General features: G+C 37.3%; 1 protein-coding gene and 1 pseudogene across 3 annotated transcripts in view; both read right to left on the reverse strand.

Annotated features, from left to right (window-relative positions):
• Window positions 1–1,522: 1,522 nt before the first annotated feature.
• Window positions 1,523–19,548, reverse strand: part of BBOX1 (gamma-butyrobetaine hydroxylase 1) — a 68,678-nt gene continuing 50,652 nt past the window's right edge. For all 3 annotated transcript variants that reach the window (XM_047776115.1, XM_047776116.1, XM_047776114.1), the window contains exons 6-9: window positions 15,816–15,921; window positions 10,291–10,487; window positions 3,443–3,609; window positions 1,523–2,078 (exon numbers count right to left, since the gene is read on the reverse strand). In XM_047776115.1, coding sequence (XP_047632071.1) covers window positions 1,918–2,078; window positions 3,443–3,609; window positions 10,291–10,487; window positions 15,816–15,921 — 631 coding nt within the window. In that variant the 3' untranslated portion in view covers window positions 1,523–1,917. The remainder of the gene's footprint in view (window positions 2,079–3,442; window positions 3,610–10,290; window positions 10,488–15,815; window positions 15,922–19,548) is intronic.
• Window positions 16,236–16,666, reverse strand: LOC125125292 (60S ribosomal protein L17-like; annotated as a pseudogene).

A 19,548-nucleotide genomic window follows, 5' to 3' on the forward strand; every position in this document is an offset into this window, starting at 1 on the left:
GTTCAGCGACACATAGTTAACTATCATTAGTATGATCTGAAGCTACACCTCCAGTCCCAGGATTTACATGCCTGCCATGCTCTACTCTCACTTGTAAATCAGCACATGCCCTGGGTTCATTCTTAATTCTCTGTGCCTCTTTCACCCTTTGACTTGGAAAAATCATCTCCCAACTTGGCCAGGAAAACTGCTCTTAACATGCATTCAACTCAGACTGAAGATTTCATTAACCTCTCCAGTCTTGATTGCCTTCCTGTGAACAATGCCATTAACATAACACATCATCATCTACACCCTTATCTGTCCCCTACCAGACAAGACACAGGCACATCCCTAGTCCTTCTATGTCCTTTGTATGCGCCCGGCGCATACCAGCTATATGACTAAATATCTGTCAAATGAATAAAAGTATAATAAGCCACTTTAGTTTTGCAAGTGCCTGGGGTTTAGCTGTAAGTGGAGTGAGCTAGGGTTATTCCAGAAACTTACCTGTTTTTAGGAGTTGAATGTTGTCTCTTTGAACTGGGCCATGCCCCTGTTGAACTTACTTGTTTTCATTCTAGGAGTTTCTTAGGAGAGATGGGATTGGGAACCCAAACCATTCTTTTGGAAATTTAGAGGAATCCTGTAGGTGTGGTAGACTGTCATAGCCCCAGTTGGGACCAGATGATGGGAAAGGAAAGGGACAGTGGGCTGGTGACATGGGCTTCATACCAGAGTTCAGAAAATTGAGGGGTGTGCTGACATGGGCCTTAGGCACTTCTGATCCAGACTCCCACTGCCCTGGGCACACTGTGAGTGTGAAGCACAATTTAAAATATGGATGGAACTAGTGTTTTCCCCTGGTGTTAAGGCAGCAGGTAGAGCTCTACAGTGGTGGCATTGATTAAGACCTTCAAAATAGGAGGCTTGGTGAGGGTCCCAAATGTATAGACTAAAATCTACCTAGTATGATAGCTCTTTGTACTACTAGGATTTCAGCAAATGCAGTCATGGGGGGCTCAGGCTCCCCTTTTTAGCAGGGGTAGAGAAAAGTCTGGGCACAGCAGGAATGTGACTTTCATGGCTGGCAATGACACCTGTGTCCCACCACTGGGGACAAGGCCAGCAAGTGAAGCTGTCTAGAGGTTAACAGGCATGTGTCCATTTATGAGTGTGGCATGCACTATGGTTCTCCCTTTTCTTGTTATTTGTTGAAGGTTAGGGATGAGGAGAACAGACTCTTGGACAGGAATGGGTTATGCTGGCAGCCTTGGGAGTATTTGTTTGGAAACAAGAAACTTGTGGGGGGAGGGGGATTAGATTTTTCTCTTAATTTGGCATATTCTTGGGTTTGGTGATATAATTTAGGTATTAAAAGAAATATTGAGATCACCAGGTTAATGAGGTCTGGAAATTTGGGTCATAGAATTCTGTAATTAAAGTGAATAAAAGAGATCTTTGAAAATATGAAGTCTTTTCCCAGTCATGCTAAGGACAGTCATGAAAAATGAGACCCTCTAGAAAACAGAGCAGAGAAACATGTTTTATTTGAGACAAGTTTTATTTGAAACTCAAACTTTATTTGAAGCAAAAGCTTTATTTAAAAGAGGGCTTATCTGAATAAAGATTTGATTTGATACCCTATTTGTGGGGCTTCTCGAGATTCACATAGGGGCAAAAGAATAAGATCATACAGGCCATTGAACAGAAGAGATGCTTTATTTGGAAAAGAGAGAGCAGGGCTACAACATCTAAAAAGCTGGCGCTGCAAATGACTACAGAGAAAAGAAAAATCTTGTGAGAAAGAGGATGTATTCAATGTTAAAAGAAATTAATATGTAAGTGACATGGCTAATGGCCCGTGAAGACAAATAACTTTGCCGCATCTTATACAATACATTTATTGGAATCTTACTGAAGGTATAAACAGGAGATTCAGTTTCTATTCTGGACACTCTGTCTTAAGATGCGAAGCCTTGACATGACCACATCCCAGTCGGCATAAGCTCCTTCTAGATGGCGGGAAATTTCAGTTCCTGCTTCATAGCTCTGCCGGCCATGAAGTAACCGCCAGTTATCAAAGGTAATCACATCACCTAGACAAAAGATTTTTTCCATGTGACTATAATCATGTTGGTAAATGATTTGCTGAACCAAAAAATATAAAATGCAAAATATCATCGCTAACTGGTGCACATCAAGAAACAGTATGTTTATCTCTTTCCATAGAACTGCACATTTGCTGTTTCACACACAGGCCATTGTATGCAAATTGCTTTAGACCTTGTGACATTTAAACTACACAGCCTGGCAGGCCCCTATAGACACTTTTATAATTCTTAACATATTATCTCTGTGAAAACCTCTGAATTGTTCTTCCTGATTGGTATTATCTCCTACTGAGTTTTTTTTTTTTTCCCTAGTGTAACAGTGTCAAACAATTATAAGGATAGTGACATTTTTGCTTTTTCTTTTATGTTTCTAGTATTTTAGGTACACTGTTTCTAAGCCTCATAAAAATCCTGAAAGGAGAGTGTTATCTCATCTTTTCATACATGAGAAACTGAAGCTCTGAGAAATTCAGCACTTGCCAGAAGACTCATTGCGATTAAATGGTGAAGCTTGAATTCCAGCTCCTATTCAGGGGGTATTTTTTCCCCATGATATTTCCATTTTATGTGCTACTGCTCTTAAAATCAACCTCATGTTGACCTCATAACAGTAGATTTATGATTTCTAGTATTGCTTTACTTTGCCAAAAATCAACTCAAAAATAAAATCACAAGTGAAAAGTATCTTCCACTTGGCCCAATCAGCAGCAGGAAGAAATTATGCTTTTTATTTTAGATTTCAAAAGCCTTGAGTGTGATGTCACTTTATTTAGTAGAGATGGTCCAGAAAAACCACAATGCTTTCTGGTCCTTTATCTAAGTGGCTGGTGTACTTCAAGTACTACTTTATTTTAAGCAGCCCTATTTCTGCCAAATCAGATCAGATAAGTGTAATGAGTAAACTTTATTTATGCACTTTTGAATGAAAATCATGGGGATAGTTTTATTTGTTTACCAAGATAGAAAAATCAAGTACAAGCTTCTGTTTATATTGATTTGATATCAGGATGGAAAATATGTCATGTCTTTGTTTCAGACGTGAGATTTTACTTGGGCTACAGCTTGTCTTTTAATATTTATTCTTTAGGTTGAAGGTTATTAAATGTTGATGTCCTTAGGATTACCTAGGAGCTTATTAAAAATGAATATATAAAAGTCTGGAGAGTCAATTTAGAGCAAGAGTCGAGGCCAGGAGTCTGCTATTTAAGCAAGGTGGCTGTTCACCAAGACTCTGTGGTATGTGTTCCACGTGCCATGTTTGAGAAAAACTGCTCTATATACTATTCTAAATGATTAAGGTTGAAGAACATCCATTCTTCCAGTTTGTGTGAAGAAATATGTTCACTGACCTGGATTCATCTTGAAAGTAAACTTGAAATCTTTGCAGTTCATGAGGTCAACAAACTCCTTCAGAGCAGCATAAAAAGGCTGAACTTTTTCGACAGGTACATCAAATATTGTGTCTCGAGTTGCATTATTGAAGTTGATGCGAACCACTTGGCCTTTATCGTCCAATCTATATTTTAAAGAGAGAAAGTTAGAATGTAGAAGTCATGAAGTATCTATTTACATTCCTAAGTGTCACTTCATATTGGAAGATGTTTCCAACATACAGTATTAAAGAATCCAAACACATATACAGAAGATATTAAGGTTATCTCTGGTACAATGTAGTCACTTGTTTTGTCACTTATTCATCTAGCAAGTATATTTTGAAATGTTACAACCTAAGTGCCAGAATGATTAAAATTTATTTAAAATAAATGTTTCTGAGAAATTCTAGCTAAAATTTGTTCGTTTAGGAAAATGAATTCATTCTTTCTTCTTTCAAATGGTAGCTTTTACATACTAAAATATTTTTATGTTACAGTTCATAAGTCAATTGCTTTATTTGGTTCATCTGTTGGGGTTTGAAGTATGATTTTTGGAGCATTATTGGGAAGAAAGATTTAGTCTTTAAAAGTTTGAAATACCCTGTTCTAATTCAATCCCTAATTTATAGATGGAGAAACTGAGGCACAGAGAGAGACTAGACAGAGGCACTTTTTTTTTATCTTTCTATATATACTAAGTATCTTAGTGTATAGACTTCTAGAAGACTGATGCTATATCTCATTTAATGTTGTATTCCCAGCACTTAACATAGAGCCTGGACATAATAGTCAGTTATGTTGCATATTTAATTTTGTGTATTTTTTTTTCACTAGTTTGGAGGCTACCAAGGTCTTTTTAGTAACTTGAGAGATACTAATATTGTGATCTCTATATTCTTTCTTAGAACAGGAATCATGATCATGACAATGTAACATAATACAGTTTTCAATGTAAGAAATGATAGCATTATTTCTAAATTTAAGTTTGGTGGTTATAACAGGCAAGGCATGAGCATTGTCTAGACACAAAGACAAGAGAAAAAAATTATCTTATTTATCCAGTTCTAAAACATAAAATAACTACCATTTCTTCATGTGGAAATAGGGGGGATGGATAAAAACTGAAGGTGGGCAAGAATGGTAACAAAGTGCTGAGAATTAATTATTCCTAGGTCAGCTTAGGAGGTGGTAATGTGAGCCAACAATTGAATGAATCCAGGCCCAATGGGTCAAACCGAACATAACTGTCACATGTATCAGGGCTTGGTGATACTGATTTGGGGTCTAGATTATACTTAGCTGGCCAGTCACACACAGTGAACCATTATCCACAGTTAGGTTATGGGAGGAAGGAAGCACTTACTTCTGATATACAAGTTATGACTGATCTGAGTCCCTTGCATTGTGTCTCAAATTATTAATGTTTTGAAGTTCCCATTGTGGCTCAGTGGTTAATGAACCTGACTAGTATCCATGAAGGCATGGATTTGATCCCTGGCCTTGCTCAGTGGGTTAAGGATCTGGTGTTGCAGTGAGCTGTGGTGTAGGCTGAAGACTTGGCTCGGATCCTGCATTGCTCTGGCTGTGGTGTAGGCCAGCAAAAGGAAGGTCCTGATGCAGAATTATATACTAAGAAAGTATAAAAAGCCCTCAAAGATGAGGAATAACAAGCTATGTATTAACTATGCATGAAGGACAAGCACACAAACATAAACCAGCAACATGGTGACTGAAAACTACAAAGCAAAACATCATCAATGATGCCAAAGAAGAACCCATTGCAAAGACTGCGGGCTCATCTTCTACAACCCAGGTGGATGCTGCAGATACTCCTTGTTCACTAAAATATTATATCCCATTGAAATATGGGATGCAAATTTGTTGGGAGAATTCCCTATGGTCTTGCCCACCACATCACATTTTATGATTACCTATGAGAAAAAAATTATTTCAGTTTTTAAAAACATCTTGACTCTTGCAAATCAATTATGTTCCCTCCCTGCTCTGATCTTTAGAAACTCAGAGCTGAAATTAAAATCTGTTACCAGTAAATGTGTTGGATTATGAAAATTACAGCTAGCTAAAATTTATTCTGCTCTTTCTGAGCCAGGCACTGTGATGGGGCTGTCTGCATTTTATCTCTCTAATTTCCGCTGCAATTGTACAGGTAGGGATTAACACTCCTCCCTTTCGTGGCTTAATAAGCATAAGTCACTTGACCAAGAATGCATAGATAACAAGAGAAGTTGTATTCATGTGACTGAATCACGAGGATTCACTGCTACAGCTTAACCTATTATTTTTGTCCCAGGTTCTATGTTTATTTTTATTGTACTGCATTATACTTAACTCTCTCAGCAGCCTCCAAGATCTTTTTTGTATTAGATAGGATATAAGCATCTTAAAGGAGTTAAAAGATTTAACCACAAGGAAAATTAAATTAACCCAAACACTCAGGGGACTAAGGCCCTTGATTAACTGAAAACTTTGTTTCATCTCCTGTTGTTAAAAATACATTATAAAGAGAATTAATGTTAACCACTTACTATTCTCTAGGGCTATCCCTGAGATCTCAATCATGGCCAAATTCTGGAATTTTATTGCAAAAAATAACAAAGCCAAATTATGAGTCAGATGATAGATATCCAGTTAATCTCACTCAGCTAAGTTTTTCTCTGTTTTTGTTTTTTTGCCTCTGTTCACTAGCTTTGCAGAAACTGCAGTCATGTTGTGTCCCAACAAAATTGTAATTCATCATGGGTTTTGAAGGCAAATTTTACATTGTTCAAACTGTCATGTTAAAACTTGGAATCTCAAGAGTTATTTCTTTTCTTTCTCACTTTGATGACTGACCTCTTGGAGAATGTTATTCTGAATGAGGATTTATTTTTAATGCCTGTCTGTCTTTCTCTCACATCTTTCTACCAATTTGTCAGGAAAATATGCTGTTTTGATGTGAAAAATAGATCCCCAAGCGGACTCTTCTCCATACTGTCACTATCGCCACCTGGACCACTCATGTTTAAGGTGCCCTCACCTCTGACCTGCAGTCCTGAAGCAGCTTCCAGGCTGGCCCTCCTGTTCCTGCCCTTGCTCTTCTACACTGTATTCAGCACGGTATGTATGTAGCCAGGGTGATTCACTTAAAATAGAATTCTATATAGAAATAGATGTCTCTCTTTTGGTCAAAGTCTTTCACTGAGAGTGAAAGGTGGGAATTCTGTTGTAGCTCAGCTCATAATGAACTCGACTAGTATCCATGAGGATGCAGGTTCGATCCCTGGTCTCATTCAATGGGTTAAGGATCCAGCGTTGCCGTGAGCTGGGGTGTAGGTGGCAGACGTGACTAGGATCCTGAGTTGCTGTGGCTATGACGTAGCCCAGCACCTGCAGCTCTGATTTAACCCCTAGCCAAGGAACTTCCATTTGCAGAAGGTGTGGCTCTAAAACTATTAGACAAATGCAAATAAAAACTAAAATGAGGTACCACCTCACACCAGTCAGAGTGGCCATCATTAACAAGTCCACAAGTAACAAATGCTGGAGAGGTGGTGGAGAAAAGGGAACCCTCCTACACTGTTGAGAATGTAAATTGGTACAACCACTATGGAGAACAGTATGGAGGTACCTCAGAAAATTAAATATAGAACTACCATATGACCCATCAATCCCACTCTTGGGCATATGTCCGGACAAAATTTTTCTATTTCCTTGAAAAAGATACATGTACCCCTATGTTCGCTACAGCGCTAGTCACATTAGCCAAGACTTGGAAACAACCTAAATGTCCATTAACAGATGAATGGATTAAGAAGATGTGGTATATATATATATACAATGGTTTACTACTCAGCCATAAAATGAATAGAATAATGCCATTTGCAACAACATGGATGGAACTAGAGACTCTCTCTCTTTTTTTTTTTCTTCAGTGTGAAACCCCAGTATCTTTATGCCTCAGAGAATAGCATGTTTACAGTGCCTAAAACAGCTTTCTTGTTTGTAGCCAGTCATTTAATCAGGGCTATAGCTTCATGCTTTTTTTTTTTAATTTCCCCAATACATTTTTTTTTCCCTACTATACAGCATGGTGACCCAGTTACACATTCATGTATACATTCTTTTTTCTCACATTGTCAGGCTCCATTATAAGTGACTAGACAGGAGTTCCCGTCGTGGCACAGTGGTTAACGAATCCGACTAGGAACCATGAGGTTGCGGGTTCGGTCCCTGCCCTTGCTCAGTGGGTTAACGATCCGGCGTTGCTGTGAGCTGTGGTGTAGGTTGCAGATGCGGCTCGGATCCCGCGTTGCTGTGGCTCTGGCGTAGGCCAGTGGCTGCAGCTCCGATTAGACCCCTAGCCTGGGAACCTCCATATGCTGAGGGAGCAGCCCAAGAAATAGCAGCAACAACAACAAAGACCAAAAAAAAAAAAAAAGTGACTAGACATAGTTCTCAATGCTACACAGCAGGATCTCATTGTTAATCCATTCCAAAGGCAATAGTCTGCATCCATTAACCCCAAGATCCCAATCCATCCCACTCCCTCCCCCTTGGTAACCACAAGTCTGTTCTCCAATTCCATGTGTTTCTTTTCTGTGGAAAGGTTCATTTGTGCCTTATATTAGGTTTCAGATATAAGTGATATCATATGGTATTTGTCTTTCTCTTTCTGACTTCAGAAAAAAAGTGAAAGGCAATGACTTCTTAACAATGGCTAACATGGCTCTATATGCACATAACAATCATCTGACCTCCTCTCTAACACTGCTCCACGCCTGCCTCATAGCTGCCCTTGAACACACTAGGCATCTTAGGGTCATCCTAGGACCTTTCCTCCAGCAGTTTCTGGAAACCGCTTATCTTCTGGACGAACTCCCTCATTCTTTTAAGTTTTGCTCAAATATCACCTATTTGGTACAGCTTATCCTTGACACACTATTTAATGATACAAACTTCATCCTCCCTAAGTCTTTGGCTCTACAGATTATCCTATCCTGCCTTACTATTGCTTTTTTCTTAAGCACTTAAAATGTTTTAACATTCATTGCAATTTAGTCATTTATTTTAAAATTCCTAATTCTCCCCTATCCAGAAACTAAGATACACAAGGACAGGAATCTCTTGTTTGTCCACTGATGTTCAAACACCAAGAAGAATGACTGGCCTCAATAAATGCTTGTTGAAGAATAAAGGAAGATCATACGTGTATATAAGCATGCTGAATTAGTATACTGGGAATATGAAATGTATTTATTTTCAGATTGTTTATTTCTCCTAAAAGAATACAAACACAGTTCTAAAATTGGAAACATCTCCAAATCCATTAACTGAATCAGATTAAATAAAAGATGCCCCAGAAATGCAATGTAGGATAATTCTCAAATAAGAGAATAAATGTATGGCCTTTATAGACACTTGAAAAATTATTATGAAATAATGTTAAGTGAAAAAAGAATATAAAATATTCTGTTTAGAGAACATAAGATATTTTTGGCATCAATCTGGGGAGACATTCCTGTTTCATTCTTAGCCCTGCGGTTCAGATGAGACCGACCTTACTCTAGAGATGAACATACAATCCAGGGTTGGCAAGTCAGAATTCTCTGACTTCCTGGCCACGGTGATTACTTCGAGGGTAGGCTTGGACAGTAAGTCTACATCTTTGCTGTAGGGAAATAAGTGCTTTCTGTATGCTGTGATTGCCAGCTCCAAGAATCATGAAAGCTTGGAGCTTCTACTGATTATCTTTGAAAATGTGCCAACACAGAGGATATGTTGGCTAAGAGGTGGAAGGAAAAAAAAGATCAGTATCAGATGACATTTTGAATCTCTTGGATCTACCTAATTTGAGTTATATTCTTTCATTTCTGAAAGGATTTTGACTAGCACAATCACCTGATTAGAACTATGCAAACTTATTCTTTACAAAATGAACTATACATGAACTCTAGGTTATTTTTATTATATTAATAACAGATTTCATGGAATTTGTCAAAGAATTTTTTATGGTAAAAAGGTTCTTTTTTCTCTTTCATTTGAAATTGGATTAAACAGTTAATAAAAAATAAAGCTCTGGAGTTAATTGGAGCATTCTGTTGTTTAAGCTTTAGGTTGATTAAGATTTTACTGTCAAGTCTTTTATTGCTGTGAGAAATTTATAAACAGATTATCATAGTGAGTGAAGTAAGTCAAAGACAAATATCATATATCACTTATAAGTAGAATCTAATAAAATGATATGGAAGAACTTATTTATAAAACAGAAACAAACTTACCAATTTCAAACAAATCTATGGTTACTATAGGTGAAACTGTTGGTCAGGGAGAGAAAAACTGGGAGGGTTGGAATAACATACATACTACTGTATAAAATAGATGATTAACAAGAACCTACTGTATAACACAGGAAAATCTACCCAATAGTTTATAATAACCTATATGGGAAAAAAGAATGATATATTTATATTTACAATGGATTCACTTTGTTGTATAACTGAAACTAATACAACATTGTAAGTTTATATACTCTAATAAATTTTGGTGTGTGTGTGTCCTTTGTCTTTTTAGGGCCGTGCCCACGACATATAGAGGTTCCCAGGCTAGGGGTCGAATCGGAACTGTAGGTGCTGGCCTATGCCACAGCCACAGCCACACCAGATCCGAGCCACGTCTGTGACCTACACCATAGCAATGCAGGATCCTAAACCCACTGAGTGAGGCCAGGGATTGAACCTGTGTCATCATGGATGTTAGTCAGATTCATATCTGCTGAGCCATGAAAGGAACTCCTAAACTTTTTTAAAAAAGAAAAGAGTACCTACTCTATAATTTTGTGTTTGGATTGGACGGAGAAATCACAATAATCCACTCCAATGTCTGTAAAGTCTACAAAGGTGGAGGATAGAATCTGGAATGCCCGAGGATTTTTTTCCTTGAGCTTTCGGCACACATTAAATCCATCTACGATTTCTGAATCTCCCCCAGTGACTGTTTGCTTTATACAGTGCAGAAACTGAACCTGTAAAAAAGAAACAGAGAAGTATATTTTCAAATGGTATGCACTTACATTTTTTTTACATTTTGTTAAAGATTCATAAAGGTAATAGTATTAAAAATCAGCAAACCTTTTATATCTCTTGTGTCAACAGAGAAAGAGGGTAGGAAGGAAAAGTTGCTTGTAACCCATATTTTATAGTTCAAACATTGTTACAATTGAAAAAAAGGTCATAGGCAGATAATGTAAACAAAAGGCACAGATCATAAGAGCAGTAGGGAGTGAGCATTTCATGTTGGCTCTGCAGAGGAGGTGGGATTTAATTTGGGCAAAGGAGGATAGATAAGATTTTGGATACCTCGTATAGGATGGAGAGAGCAAATCTGGTGGCAGTGTTGATGGGTATGCAAAAATGCACACTTCACTGGATATCAGAAAGTTTTTGGCTGCAGTAGAGGGTCAAACTGGGAATAGAGATTCAGTCAGAAAAGCAATTTGAGATCTCATCATGGAGGGTCTTGAATATCAGATGAAAGATACTGGACTTGTGCACAGAGGGGGATAGTTAAAGGCTTTTGAGTGTGGAAGTAATACAGTCAAGACCAAGTTGCAAGTTTTTAATCCAGCGGTGTTATCAAGAGATACATTTTTTTAAAGCAGGGAACTCGTAAGAGAATAACTATTTGAAAGTTTAATTCAGTAGTTTAGGTGTAATAATAAGGGAATGAAGTAGGATGGGGCTATGAGGATGAATGAATAAACCCAATGAATAAACCCAATGAATAAACATTGGAAATAAGAAACAAAAAGGATAGTAAGTGTCTGTTACTTTTACAAAGATTCAGGGATGATGTTTAACATTATTTCATTTTGGAAAACTAAATGTAGCCCTATTTTAAACAATATTCTTTTGAATGGAGTTCATTTGTTTTCCTTGGTTATGTGACTCCTTTTGGTATTCAGCCTGGGTGGGTGTTTTTGAATACCTAAATTTAGACCATGATTTTATGCTTAAGGAAGCTAACACTGTTCAGCTGTGAAAACTTCATTCTTACTGAGTGATATAAAAAGAAAAACCAATGTCTGACAGTTTTTGTCAAAAGGGAAGAGTCAAATATGATCAAATGCTCAGAGCAGGGGGGTATCACTTTAAGTGGGAAAATATCCATTTGGCTTGGTTATCTTCATAGATGATGGATAAAGCAGTGCTATCCATTAGAACTTTCTGTGATCCTGGAAATGTTCTTCCATGCTGCCCAATATAGCAGTCTCCTAGTCCCATATGTCTGCTGTGTACTTGAAATGTGGTTAGTGTGACTGAGGCAAAGAATTTTAAACTTTACTTAATCAGTTTAAATTAGAAGTTAAACAGTCATAGGTGACTAGTGACTACTATTATAGCCTAGGGCAGATCTAGAACATAAATCTTTCCTTCTCCCCAAACCACACGAAATTTCTTAATACTTAAAATCTTATATATACGTGTTCTTAAATTATGGTGGTTTCTGCACATTTATTAATTCCTCATACCACTTAGAATTCTTTTTCTTAGTATACTTTCACTTCAATCCCTAGAGTTTTTCCACTCAGAGGAAAAACTGGCCAGCTACTAAGAACTCAGCTAATATATGGTGAACCTGGGCCTATTTGCTTCAAAATTCTCATACAGCAAACTCCTTTCTTAGGGAGAAGTCCCTTTATTGCACTCTTATTAATTCAGTATTGTGTGGTATGTGTGTATATATATGTTTTATGAACTTAAACTTCCGTTTCAAGTTGATGATACCCTATTTTCTGATATTGGGAGAAAACTGATCTAAATGAACAATGATTCAGTCTTTAAACCGATGCCCTTTTTTTAAGCTTAAAAAATATGTGCATAAGCTGACCAAGTCATTGTAGAAAATCATCTCATCACCAGGGCAAGAAGGGGTGAAGCAGCGTGCTTCAAAAGAGACGAAATGGAAATATCAACCTCAAATCTCCCAAAATCCAACAAGGCAAAGTAATAGCATAACTTTGTATTGGGAGAATCCACATGTTCTTTAAATCCTTTTAGACTTTGCCATAATGAAGTCACAGAATATTTCAAATATAAATCTTTTAAAAAGGTCCACTGATGTCTTTTACATATGGTAAGGCCAATGATCTTTTGTATATTTACATTTTAATGCAATCTTATAAAAGAAAAAAGACAATACAGCCAAACAACACCTTCATCACAAATTCAAAAGATAAATAACTGTGTATAAACTCCAATTTTATATCATGTAAGTCATTCAGAACTAAAAATATTTTCTTTCTGAATGTTACTTTGTGGCAGCATGTGAATTTTGGCCCAAAGACAATGAAGGGAACATCTGTATTTCATTAACGATGTGTCTTTCTCATGCTGCATGTGATTGAAATTGATCAAATTCACCTCTCAACAGGTAACTCATTATCCAGATAATTTCATCTGTACTGAAAAGAACATTTATTTGTTACAAAAGAGCTCAAACTATGGATCAAAAACCCCTGAATCATTCAAAGTGGAAACTTGAACAATTGCAAAAGAAGATGCCTACATTTCTTTAAAATTTTTTTTTTTAATTTCCCCAATACATTTTTTTTTCTACATTATTTTTTCCCTACTGTACAGCATGGTGACCCAGTTACACACACATATACATCCTTTTTTCTCACATTATCATGCTCCACCAAAGTGACTAGACATAGTTCCCAGTGCTATACAGTAGGATCTCATCACTAATCTGTTTTCTTTTTGCTTTTCTGGGCCGCACCTGTGGCATACAGACATTCCCAGGCTGTGGTTGAATTGGGGCTACAGTTGCTGGCCTGCACCACAGCCACAGCCACAGCCACAGCCACAGCCACGCAGGATCCGAGCTGTCTCTGCGACCTACACCACAGCTCACAGCAACACCAGATCCTTAACCCACTGAGTGAGGCCAGGGATCAAACTCACATCCTCATGGATATCAGTTGGATTCATTTCTGCTGTGCCACAAAGGAAACTTCCTGGGTGCCTACATTTTAGTCAGTCGTTCACTAGGACCTAGACTTTTCCAGAATCATCTTTTATTTAAAAATCTCTTATCAGGTCTTTTAGTTTTGGATATTTCATTTGCTGATGGAGATTGGAACAACTTTGTGGCATTTCTTTGCCTCTTTTCGACATTTATTTGCTATAACATGCAAGATGTTGTGTTAAGTCTTGAAATATACGTAAGTATAAGATTCAAGTTCTGTATTCAAGAGTTTATAATGTATGACAGTGTCTATAAAGAGTCAATGTATTATCGATATTATGGTAATTAGAAAGTCCAATTCAAGATTAGAATGGTGATGGAAAAACTAAATGGAGGCCTGGTTTCAAGTTCAGGTTCCTTATGAATCAGATGTCATCCTGTGACAATATTTAATCATGCTGGGCACCATTTCTTCATTTAACAGAAAAAAAGCATGAGTACTCCTGTTCACCTGAAAGGAATGCTAAGAGGGGTCAAATAAAGTACTAAGTAAAAATGCTTTTAAAGAATATAAAATGCAAGAAAAAATATGCTATGAAAATGTCAAGCTTTATACTATACTTCAGGAAGATTTATGAAGTCATTTAACCCCTTTTCCTTAGGCTTTCAATTTTCACCTAGAAACAAAACCTAAACTCAGATAATTAAAAAAAAAACCCAGATAATTAAAAAATTCAAAGAGACTATTTAGTTTTCTAGTCTAATTTTAAAAACTAAAAAAACCCCCAGATAATTAAAAAATTCAAAGAGAATAGTTTTCTAGTCTAATTTTAAAAACTGTACTCAATTCTATTTCTCCAACCTGTTTTTTGCAGATGAACTGAGCTGATTCAGTTGGCTTTTAACTCCCAGGGGTTTAGAAAATTTCTGGACTGCATTTAAAACAAATCACATTGTGTGTCTTCTCCTTAATCCCCACTCAAAAAAGTGATGACTGGGGGTCATTTAGTTCAAAGAAGTCATGCGGTGTTTTACAATCAAGGAAATAATTTGAAACATGTGAAGTCAAACATTAGCCTAGCTTAGTCAATACAGGTGAGGACAATGGGTCACAAAAGAACAGAGAAAATATGTTCAGTCAATATGACGAAAAAAAAGATGAACTTTGATTTTCCCTCATTTCACCTTCATTAGCTAGAGAATTTCCCCCAATGTCCACTTTCATTTACTTTTGAAGATATAGATGTCTCTGTGGTTATTTCACTTAGTCCCATTTAGCTCTAAAAATGGGAACAAATTTTCTTTTCAAAGGTAGTTTCCTGACCATTTATTTCTTGGTTTAGCCAAATGATGCTTTTGTAAAAATGTAGGTGGCTTAGTAAAATGGTAATTTAGTAACATGGTGGTGGAGGAGGATTGTCCCAGAAAATCTGGAACATTTAGGGCTCCATGGTGAACATCTCACATCAATGAAGAATCTGATAGATGGGAGACTAGATGGTTTCCAACAACAGCCAAAGTTAGTCTGCCTCTTGCATCCATAATCCTTTGTAGAGTATCTTTGCAGTTTCTCCTATGGTAGGTGGCCTCTATTTCCTCACCTCTTAGATATGGGCTAAACTTAGGACCTGCTTTGATCAATAAAACCTGGCAGAGATGACACTGTGCTGATTGCTAGCCTAAGTCTCAGGATGTCTTGCATGTTTTGGCTTGCTCCCTAGAATCTCTGCCATCTGCCATGTGCGTAAGCCTGGGCTAGCTGAAGGTGGGGGTTCTGGAAGCGGATGATAGATCAGATGGAGCAGAGACAAGCCATCTCAGCCACCACTTAGGTCAATCAGTCCCTTCCAGACTCAGCAGCAACAGAACTACACAACTGAACACAGCCCAAGTCATAAAAACATGAGCTAAATCAATGGCTGTTCTTTTAAGCTATGGAGTGGTTTTTTTTTTTTATTTTTTTTTGGCAATAACTAACTGATATGAATGATGGCCATGCGACTTTGTAGGAAAAACTCTACATTATGTTTCCTGGTTTCATTTTCTCTTACAACTCTCTTAAGAATGGGAAATGTGTGAAAAGACCTCAGGATGTTCTGCTGTGAGAAAATGTCTTGGCAAAGCAAAAAGTGCCAAGAGTTATTGCCAGGGAGAAATGAAGAAATGTTAAAAAAAAAAATACATGAAAATCTTCTATCCCTTGGGCATGTGAGGCTATTCAGGATTTAGGTACAGAGATTTTGTGAGTTTGGGCTATGTTTGGAGAAAGGCCTATATAAGACAAATGAGCTAGTGAAACATATAATCTTCTAGACTCAAAGTATAGGAGAATATTGCTCCTTGGCCTGCCTTGTGGAAAATATGCTGAGGCTCACCTTACCCCAGGTGGATGATGGAGGGCTGGGTAATCAGTGTGAAAGCTTAGCTTCCCAGTGGTGTAAGCCACATTGTTTGCATCGATTTTGTCTTGCACTTGCCAAGTATGTCTGCAAAATACAAGAAACACATGTTTAAATGGGCTGTCATTTAGCCAGGGGAAATGTGTTAGAATGAACTTGAGACATGGGGAAAATGGAAACTTCATTTTATGAAATAATTACCATAACGGAAAAGAGCCTGACCTTTCTTCCTCCAAAGCAACCCCTTCAGAATCAGCATCTCCTCATTTCTCTTTTCCTCTCCAAAAAGAGTACATTTATACCCTAGTTTCTCCTACAGAGTTTATAAAGAGGTGTATAGGGGATTATAAGTTAGTATGTTTTTTTTTTTAACTTTTATTTGCATTTATTTTTTGCGGAATTTATTCCCGGAACATAAGTCTTTGTTTCATCTGGGATCCCTTTTTCTTCTGTGCAACTTCTTTTTCAGGTTTAGGAACAATCTGCTCTTTTTCAGTAAGGATCATTTCAGTATGGCAGGGAGAACTTATATAAGGGTTGATCCAAGCTCTAAGTCCTATTGCACCTTTTGGGGGCTGTGTTCACCTGGAAATGCTCCATGACCAGAGGATCTACATTCAAGCCCTTAAGTTTAGCATTACTCTCTGCATTTTTGAGCATGTGCAATAAAAATTCAGCCCTCTTTTTGGGCCACCTACCCTGTATCCAGCCCCACTGTTTGGCCTGGGCGCACCTACCTACCCCAACGACTGTAATGATGGAATGGCACACACTGCTTCTGTAAAGTGACTTCCTTCAGATACTTGGTGGCTTTTCGGATAGGCATACCCTTAATGGCACAATCCTTTCTCTCTTCTCTAGAGTACCCACGACTTCTGTATTTATCATTTTTTGGGGCATTTCTTTATATTTTTAATTCAGGGTTGTGCATCCTTAGACACTGTGTTTAATCTTACCCACTAAAAACAACTGTTATGTCTTTTAAGTCTCTTCATCTATACACTTCTTTTCCAGCCTGTTCTTACAATTTATTGTTTGAAGCACTTAGGGAATTTGACCTATAGATAATCCTCACAGTCTGGACATTGTTGATTGTATACTCATGGTGTAGTTCAACCCATTTCCCTCTCCTCTGTACTTCTGGGAAATTGGCAGCTAAATGCAGAGACATGGGCAGACAATTTTCTTTCTTCAGCAAAACTATAGATGTCAATATGTACTTTTATTACAAGACGCAGAATATCTAGATATCTTTCTTCTTATGATACCTGTACTCGTTCATGCTCAAGTGTTAGCGTTAGGCCTAATTAGTGTTAGGCCCACTAATTTATTGTGGATTTCTAATAGTGAAATAGAAAATTAATACTACTTTTTAAATTTATCATTCGGAACACTAAAAAAATGTGCTTTTTAAAAAGGAGATCCTCATTTACTATTTTGCTACCCCATATAAAAACTTACCTGGGGTAATGAGATAAATGCTTGATTCCTTCCTTTATTTACCATTTTGGAATGTAATAGATTAGTTTTCTATTACTCCAAATAAGTAATTCATTTTTTTTAAAAAACCATTATTGATAAACATGTACTAAAATTGAATAGAGGTAATGGTTTCACAGCATTGCCAATGTACCAAATGACACAGAATCATCATAATTTAAAATGGTTAATTTTATATCAATTTTACTCCCTATTGTCAAAAAATAGCTTGACTTAAGCATTAAAAAATTAATCAAAAAATAATTAAAGATTACTTGCAACTCTGTGACAAGAAAAGCACCCATTATTCAGATTTTGTAAGGCTTTTCCCTTGGAATATTGAGATAATGGGTAATTGCAAGGAAGCTGTGTCTCAAAATAAATCAAAGCTGGATTGAAAAAATGTCACTATATATGCATGCCATTTTATTGCTGTTACAATGTCTACTTATTAATTTGTGTTCATATTTATCAAATCATTTTCAATAATTATATATTGAACACCTATTTCAGTTACTGTTTTATCATTAGAAATTCAGCAAGGAACACCCTCAGCCAGACCTGGCCCAGGTGCCCACCCAGGAAAGGATGCTCTCAGGTCCCCAAGACACGCTGCACTCATTTTCTTCCATAGCTTCTTTAGATTTCCATTTTTGACAGATTTTTGATGACAATCACCAGCACCAGGAGCTGTGAAAGCAGAATGGGTTTGGTAGACTGGCCACCCAGGAGCCAGAGATGTTGTTTCTAAATGTGCTTTTGTCCCACAGTGTGGACCCCACTGTGGCTTTAAATTTTTTTTTTTTAATTAAGATAAAAATTTAGGGAGTTCCCTGGTGGCTCAGTGGGTTACAGATCTAGCATTGGCCCTGCTGTGGCCTGGGTTGCTACTGTAGCACAGGTTCAATCCCTGACCTGAGGAACTTCCACATGCTGTGGGGCACAGCAAAATAAGTAAATAAATCATGATACAAAACATGAAAAAGAAAAGGAAAAGAAATACAGCAGGGGACAAAAAGGACAAACAAGTAATTACCAAATCTAATATTAGATAGAGATAAATGCCACAAGGAAAATTTTCAAAACAAGGTAAGGAGATAAGAATTGGAGGCCAGGAGAATATCATGGCAGAAAGGATTCTTTGAGAAGTGCTTAGAAAGAGCAGAATTTTTTCATAGAAACCTGAATAAAATAAGAGAAGGAAAAATGTGAATTTCTGGGAGATATATTCTAGGTAGAGGAATCTGAAATGAAAAGGTAGTGTTTCTTCACCATTCTTTGGGATCGAGGATGAAATTAGCTATTTTGCACTGTTTTTTTCCTCATTTAAATTTAGGGTGGAAAGCCTGGTATACTTTTCTTTAAAGATTAAAGAGCCATCCACATGTGACCATGAATTGGAAAGAGACCTAGTGAAAGAAGAGGATATATAAAGCTCGCTGCAACTCATTTCAATTATGAGTCAGGCAATCCATTATATTGTCATGACTGTAGCCAAGAAATACATGTTCTCTGTGAAGTTCATGTCACTCCATGACCCAGACATAATACAGAATCAGACTATTGTCAACATCAGCATTCCGAGAATAATTAACCTGTAAGAAGGGATTCAAGTACCAAAAAAGTAATTTCATCAAGTTGTGGAAGGTATAATGTCTTCTAAGAAGATGATGCTGTTGATACTGTCAGGGAGAAATGACTTTATTTAGATTTTCTTTCCAAGAGTGATGATGGCTTTGCATTGATCCATCTACATCTCTTTCTTGGTTCCTCCTATGATCAAGGGTAAATGAACTGAGATTTGCTGTGGCCAAGAGCTAACTTAGACTCAAGGTGCAAGCTTTAACCAGGGAACAGATCTTTTCTTTGCACTAACTGCCTTCTACAGGGGTGGGCTTGTGACTTGGCTTCTTCAGAGCAGTTCTCCAGCTTTCTAAGCTAATTGACAGGGGATGATAAACATTTCTTATTCCTAAAGTGTCTTAGGCACAGTATGGGATATATAGCCTAAAAGTCGACGCTCACACATAATGATAAATCCCAGGAAAGGAATCTGCCAGTTCCAGTCATAAAACATTCTCCTAATCATTACAGCATTAAGTCTTGAAAAATCTTAGAAATGTCACCCGATCTACCTTTCTTCCTCCTTATAGAAATGAATTGTGCCAGGAAGCCTCCTGCTGACAATTGTTATGACTCTAAGCTGTCACTTATTCTTCTCAAAGCCAAATGCCC

This window comes from Phacochoerus africanus, chromosome 4 (assembly GCF_016906955.1).
Source record: "Phacochoerus africanus isolate WHEZ1 chromosome 4, ROS_Pafr_v1, whole genome shotgun sequence".
Lineage (NCBI taxonomy): Eukaryota > Metazoa > Chordata > Mammalia > Artiodactyla > Suidae > Phacochoerus > Phacochoerus africanus.